This window comes from Triticum aestivum, chromosome 3B (assembly GCF_018294505.1).
Source record: "Triticum aestivum cultivar Chinese Spring chromosome 3B, IWGSC CS RefSeq v2.1, whole genome shotgun sequence".
Classification (NCBI taxonomy): Eukaryota; Viridiplantae; Streptophyta; class Magnoliopsida; order Poales; family Poaceae; genus Triticum; species Triticum aestivum.
Window position 1 is genome coordinate 32,090,100 of NC_057801.1, and position 7,803 is coordinate 32,097,902.

The window sequence follows — 7,803 nt, forward strand, 5'->3', positions numbered from 1 at the left end:
AAGCCAAAGTTAACAGTTTTTGTGCCCTAAAGCTCAATATGATGAAAGCATACGACAGACTAGAGTGGGACTACTTGCAGGCGATAATGATCAAGCTGGGTTTTGCTCCAGCCTGGGTACAAATCATCATGAACATTGTGCGGTCAGTATCGTTCTCAGTACTTCTTAATGGTGAGAGACTAGACAATTTTATCCATCCAGAGTAATTCGGCAGGGAGATCCGATATCCCCATACCTCTTTTTAATTGCACCAGAGGGCCTTTCGTGCCTACTGAAATCCAGTTCTTCATCGTCTCAGCTAGAAGGGATCAAGGTGGCTCCCACGGCATTCGTCGTGAACCATCTCCTTTTCGCTGATGATAGCATGCTGATGTTTAAATCGAGTGTTGAAGGGGCTGTTGCCATATCAGACCTGTTGGAGTGCTACTATTTGGCTTCAGGATAGCGCATAAATCACGAGAAATCATCTATCTTTTTCAGCAAAGGCTGTCCGTAGGGTATGAGAGAAAGCATCAAAACCACTTTGAATGTCCAGAATGAATCCCTCAGCGACAGGTATTTGGGGATGCCTACGGATGTTGGGCACTCAAAGAATGGCACTTTCAGATACTTGAGAGACCGAGCATGGGAAAATATCAGAGGTTGGATGGAAAAAATATTGTCAGCTACGGGAAAGGAAGTGCTTATTAAGTCAGTGGCGCAGTCGATACCGGTGTTTTCTATGTCGTGTTTCCGACTGCCAAGGGGTTTATGTGAGAGTGTCAATTCCTTGATTAGGCATTTTTGGTGGCGTAGTAAGCAAGGGAAGCGTAAGCCAAGCTGGGTATCCTGGGACGATATGATGAAGCCTAAACATCTTGGTGGCCTTGGCTTTAGGGACTTGGAAATTTTTAACTTGGCCCTACTGTCCAAACAGGCATGGCGTATGCTCCAACACCCTACATCTTTGAGCGCACGCATTCTCAAGAGTGTTTATTTCCCGGATGTATCTTTGTTTGAAGCAGAATTGGGCCACCATCCATCACAGATCTGGCAGGCTATTCTGGACGGGAGAGACATTATGGTGCAAGGACTAGTAAGGAGAATTGGCAACGGTGAAACCACCGACATATGGCTTGACAATTGGCTAGCTCGCTCACTTATAAAGAGATCGATCACATCTCTTATCCAACATCCGCCACAGAAAGTTTCAGGACTAATCAACCACGCTACATCCTCGTGGAACAAACAGCTAGTTCGGTCAACCTTTATACCAATTGATGCGGAGGCAATATAGCAGATCCCTCTTTGCACTAGACAGATTGACGACTTTTGGGCACGGAGCGAAGATAGGCGGGGGATATTCTCGGTGAGAACCGCCTATAGGATGATTCAGCAGAGGAAATTAAGTCGTGAAGCTTGGTTATATGAGAAGATGGGTCTTCTCACACACACGCAGATGGCGATGGTTGGACAAAACTTTGGGGAATCAAGGTACCATCGAAGCTCAAGGTCTTCTGTGGAGGTTGGCTAGGCGTACCACTCCGACGGTTGCACTTTTGCACCACCGAAACATGGCGGATTCGGAAGCGTGTTGCCTATGCGGAGCCGAAGACACTTGGAGACACGCGTTGTTAAACTGCACTATTTCTCGCAGCACATGGGCGCTATCTTCTGAACATATTATTGATGTGCTGAACAGAAATGAGGAACCGAATCCGAAGAGGTGGCTTTTCTCAATGCAAGGGGCTCTATCTCAGGATGAGTTTACAAGCTTTGTGGTCACTCTCTGGGCACTGTGGGGAGCACGCCGCAAGGCAATTTATGAGCATATCTATCAAAGCCCGTCTTCTGTTCAAGCATTTGTAAACTCATATGTGAATGAACTCAACGCACTACAGTCTATCAAATCGACGCAGATTGTAAGATCTGCGCCACGACGATCAGGTTGGATAGCTCCACCTGGAGGGCTGGCAAAGTTTAATGTTGATGCTGCAGTGGGAAGAGGAAGAGGACTTGGAGCTGTAGCAGCAATTTCTAGAGACTCAGACGGACACTTCTTGGGAGCCTCGTCTGTGGTCTTCAGAGGTATATCAGAACCGGCGACTCTCGAATGCATGGCGATCAGGGAGGCTCTAGCTCTAGCTAATGATTTGAACGTGGCAAACATCCAGGTGGCCTCCGATGCGAAGGTGGTGGTACAAGATATCCAAGAAAAGAATCCGACAGAATATGGCGCGATCATACATGAAATAATAGAGCATACACTATCTTTCCAAGTCTGTAATATTTCTCATGAATTTAGGAGCTCGAATATCGAGGCTCACAAGCTCGCGAAGCATGCATTATCCCTTCCGGCTGGCCAACATGTTTGGTTGGGACAGCCGGACGGTCTCTCTTTCGTCCCTGTAAACATTGTGACGTCGGAATAAAAAGCTTCGGAGTTTGTCTCAAAAAAAAAAAACCGATCGAGCTACAAGCAAGATGCATGCTACTACGATAACATGATGCGCCGGCCCACTCATCTTCCAAAGAATAACAAACATCACGTAAAAAACAAGAGCCTCTATATGCAGAGACGTTGATAGGAGATATTTGAGATCATTAGTTGTTGTGCAAGCGTAGCGTTCCCATGAATTCAGCGCTGAACCTCGACCTCAACCTACACAAGGATCAGTGGCACTAGCTAGACACATCATATGTGGTTTGTGAGCAGCTCTCAACAAGTTCTCTCCTTAATCTGGAAGATGGGCGGAAATTGTTTCAAGAGGTGAGAACAACATAGAAGTTATACTAGACATATAGGATCTCTAACCTATTCCTTATAATCGGCTTGACGAGGAGAAATTCATGTTTTGTCGCGTAACATGCACCTAACCGAATCCATATAACACTACACGTGACCGCGGCGGCCACGACTTAAATATATAAGGCTGCCCACCGTCAGAGTAACAATCTCCGACACCCCCACTTCTCCACCATTTCCATTCCGTCGCCGCCCAACCCTCTCCCCCCTGGTGCATGCTCACGCACACCCACATCCATTGTGACACAGTCCCGCCGCCAAAATGGTCGGATCCCACTGCCGCCGCTCCCCGCCTCCGATCAGAAGTGCGGATCAACATCACCATGAGCCGCCCTGAGCCCGTGGTTGCGATAGAGCGTCCTCCTCCCGCAGCGGCGCTTCCGGTCCCCCGATCTCCCACTGACGCCGCCAGCATGGAGGAAATACCTTGGCGTGGGGCAGAGGGCCTCATGGACGTGGGTAGTAGAGATCACCGACTTTGAAACACACGAGAAGATTTGGATTGGATCTTTACAATCGGCGGTGCCGGCAGCACGGGAACACGCCATAAGATTAGTGTGCCTCCGTGGCGCCAATGCCCAACGCAATTTCCCAAATGGTCAACCACTATTAACGCCCGTGGACCCTCGTGTGGCCACCGCACGGAAGATGTGGGAAGACAAGGAAGCCCGTGAGCGCCTCAAGGCGGAGCAAGCCAGCGAGGCGTACATGGTGAAGCTACATCACCAATACCAGGAGCATGTTGAGTAGGATTGCCCGGTTGTATGAGCTATACAAGTCCGAGATAGCCGCGGTCATCAATCTTTGCTTCAGCGACGGCGACGTAGATGGCGACCGTTCGGTGGTGGCAACGGAGCAGGCCATGGCGGTGCCAACGGAGTGAGCGAGGATGCCTTGACCTAATCTGACAGGGATAGGTTGATGAACTAGAGCACTATTAAGTAGTTTATGCAACTGGTTGTGTCAAGTTCGAATCAAGATTGATGTAGTTATTTGAATCAAATTTGCATCGAATTTGTGTTCAATTATTTAAGGAGTTCAGTTTAGGACTTCGGTTAGAAGCGACACCTTTTCTAGAGGAGCAGATATACTCGTCTGTTTCCTCCGCTAAATTGTAGAGGATCAGTTAGCATGCTCTTACGGGTTGTTTTGTTAGAGATTGACATGTCCTTTTTCCCCAGTAGTCTCCCTCCCCCTGATTTTAACTATACCCCTCTCACCCTCAAAAAAAAAAACTATGCCCCTCTCTCCCTAAGGATAATTACCGAAGGAAGGATGCCTAACAAGTCTACTTTCTTGTGAGGGAAAACTCCACTGAATTTTATACTGGGATGTTCATAGGACAGCTTACAATAACATGTGCAATACCAAGCCCAACAAGGCGGCCAACACTAAGCTCTAGAGCATATTTAGGTAATCTATCTGAATCATGATTACTTCTTCTCTCCTCATGCACAAACGTAAATTACCCCCTATTTTTCTTGGCGAGGGAAACGTAAATTACACCTTAGCTCTCTTTGTGATCTCCAATATAATAATCGAATGGGTACCTCCTGTTCTTTCATGCACAACGCTGACTCTAAAGAGGGGTCATTTTCAAACACTAATTAAGATTATTCTTCACACTAATTAGCATACAATCAGGCGAGCCTTGCCTTCCATCGGTTTTCTGAAATTCGTTTTTAGTTTTTAAAAATCTATGCACATAGTTTTTTAGTTCCTTTTTGCTTTTTAAAAATTTATGATATTTTTTAAAAATTCACAGGCACTTTTTAGTATCTCATTTTTTTTTACAAAAAATCAGAAACATTTTTTGTAATACATGTGCATTTTAAATCTTCAGAATGTCCCTTTCAATCTGTTCACATTCTCGGAATTTATGAATATTTTAAACATTCTTGAACGTTGCCGAGTTTGGCATGCATTACGATCCACCAGACCTAACGTCACGCTGCTTCCCAGGATCAAACCGATGAATATTCAATTTCTTGTCGACCATACATTAAAAATGTACGGATTCAAAGGATCTATGCATATGGATGTACCTTACTGACAACTCAAGGTTTCTTCACGACCTAATCATTAGATACCGCCGCAGCGCCGACGTTAAGGATCAGGTGCAGCATACGATCACTCGTAGTATGATTCAAGGAATGTGTCTGCGCGTACGTACATATATCTGTGGATTGGCCCTCAAGCCATGGCACGGCTGCACGGCCAGGCACATTTGCACGCTAGCTGCTCCATTCACCAATCAATCAGGGTGGCCTTGCGACGTGCGAATGAATCAACCGCATGTGAAGACTATATAAACAAACGATCGTGAGAATATGAGCATCACATCACCACACAACCATCAGCCACAAATTAATATAGACCGTACTCATCAGCTTGCGCACTCCAGTTTTTCGGATCAGGTACAGATCATAAGCTGTAAAGTTTCGAGGGCACACAGCCATACATATGGCTCCAGCTCGAGTTGTCGCCGTAATGCTGCTGGCGGTTGGCAGTGTGCTGCTGTCTGTGGCTGCGGACACCGCAACTGTGCCATCCCCAGAACCGTTCATCTGGAAGAAGGCGCATGCGACATTCTACGGTGGCGCTGACGCCTCCGACACAATGGGTAATTATTCAAGTCACACAACTACATCTATTTTGTGTGTGGCTGCCCTCTTCATCTTGTTCTTTTGTCTATTAACATTTGCGATGTATCTTATATATTGCAGGTGGTGCGTGCGGGTATGGCAACCTCTTCTCCGAAGGATACGGGACACGCACGGCCGCTTTGAGCACCGTGTTGTTTAATGATGGCGCCGCGTGCGGGCAGTGTTACAAGATTGCATGCGACCGCAAGCGTGCAGACCCGTTGTTTTGCAAGCCCGGCGTTACGGTCACCGTCACTGCCACAAACTTCTGTCCGCCCAACGACGCCCTCCCCAATGATGATGGCGGCTGGTGCAACACGCCAAGGCCGCACTTTGATATGGCCCAACCAGCCTGGGAGAAGATCGGTGTTTATAAAGGTGGCATCATCCCCGTCATGTACCAAAGGTATATATGTGCTTCTTACTTGTTCAGAAATTAGTCCAGAGTCACTAGAGCCATTTAACCTATAGTTTTCTATGTCACTGCCATACACATGCAGAGTTCCGTGCGTGAAGCGAGGTGGTGTGAGGTTCAAAATCAATGGTCACGATTACTTCAATCTTGTGCTTGTGAGCAATGTTGCTGCAGCAGGATCGATCAAGTCCATGGATGTCAAGAGCTCTGATTCTGATGACTGGATGCCTATGGCACGCAATTGGGGCGCTAACTGGCACTCGTTGGTGAACCTGACTGGAAAGATGCTCTCTTTCAGACTAACAAACACTGATGGACACACTATTGTGTTTAACGACGTTGTGCCAAAGGGGTGGACCTTCGGGCAATCCTTTGTTAGCAAATTGCAATTCTAGCGAGCAATATCTGCCGACCAATTAATTTATCAGGGAAAGTGATGGATTTGTAATAATTGGTTGCATAAAGTGCAAGTTACGGTGTTTAATGTGGGTGTGCTGCTTGTAGCACTGATCTAATTTTACAATTCAATTTGTTCATACTCACTGTGTAATTCATATGGTGTACATAACATCCAATTAATTCTATCAATTGTGTATCCTACAAATGCACTTATATGATGGATTCCGTAAGTTGATTATGTCATTCTGTTGCAATTTATGGTAAACCGCTAGCATACAAGCACAGAGTATCCATGTAGAAAACGGAAATTGTGTATTCCATCAGAACATGTATAGTTTTACTACAACTATTTTAAGAGGAAGGGATTTTAGCAGAAGTGGTCAGGAAAAAGAAAGTGACCGCTTGTCTTTGATGGTTTAAAAGAAGTAAATTTTGAATATGGAATTGTATACCTCCGGCCAGGTCATTTTTAACCTATTTTCTTTTAATTTTATTTCAACCCGCATCTTCGAAGAGTATAATTTTGAAAGTATCAGTTCTTATTCATATGCAAAAAATGAAAAAGAAAAAAAATCGGTTCTTATAACTAACCGATCACGCTAACTGCCTACTAGTTTTGAAATAGGCTCACGCTCTACTTTATAGATGAAGCACAAATCAAAGTATTCAGAGAATCTCAAAATGATCGAACCGTTCCAGGAGAACCTCAAATTGATCGGAACAGTCGTATTCGAAGAATAGGAGACATTGGGCAAAGCGATTTTATTATCGTTGAGTCCCTCCCTGATATTCAAATAAGTTTGCTTTCACACCTCCATGGAGCTCAGTCTGTTTGTCCATCAACCGGCATCAACAAAATAGACGCACTACAGAATTCAAAATCAGCATCTAGCTAGTATGCTCATCTCATGTATGCAGAACATAGATCTGGCATGCACATGCGCGTGTTTAATAATTGTCTAACATAGGTGCCAATTGAGTCGAGGAATTCACCGGATCATGTGTGGAAGCCGATGATCTTGCCACCGGTGCCGGCGTGGAGCGCGAATGGCACACCGTCCTTTTTCCGTATGGCTCGTAGCTTGCTGTGTGATCTCCAAAGCTGACTCTAAAGCGAAATAATTGGCAAACACTAATTATGATTATTCTTAACATTAGGTACCATACAATCAAGCGAGCGGTGCCTTCCATCGGTTGTTTCAAATTCTTTTTTACTTTTTAAAAAATTATGCACATAGTTTTTTAGTTCCTTTTTACATTTTAAAGTTCTTTGATTTTTGAAATAAAATCACGAACATTTTTTAGTATCCAAGATTTAAAAATAAAAACCGAGACCATTTGTAGTAATACATGTATATTTTAAATCTTGAGAATGTCTCTTTAAGTCTGTGCCTATTTTCTGAATTTACGGATATTTTACAAATTCTTGAACGTTGCCTGGTTTGGCATCTATTACGGTCCACCAGACGTAACGCGCGTCATGCTACTTACCACGAATAAACCGACGAATATTTAATTTCTTGACGACCATGCATAGATGTACCTTACTGACAACTCAA

General features: G+C 44.9%; 1 protein-coding gene across 1 annotated transcript; it reads left to right on the forward strand.

The window, feature by feature from the left end:
- The first annotated feature begins 5,138 nt into the window (after positions 1 to 5,138).
- Positions 5,139 to 6,429, forward strand: LOC123064557 (expansin-A24-like). Its single transcript, XM_044488016.1, has 3 exons — positions 5,139 to 5,408; positions 5,512 to 5,836; positions 5,931 to 6,429. The coding sequence occupies exons 1-3, from the start codon at positions 5,249 to 5,251 to the stop codon at positions 6,238 to 6,240; spliced, it is 795 nt and encodes a 264-aa protein (XP_044343951.1). The 5' UTR covers positions 5,139 to 5,248; the 3' UTR covers positions 6,241 to 6,429.
- The last annotated feature ends 1,374 nt before the right edge of the window (positions 6,430 to 7,803 follow it).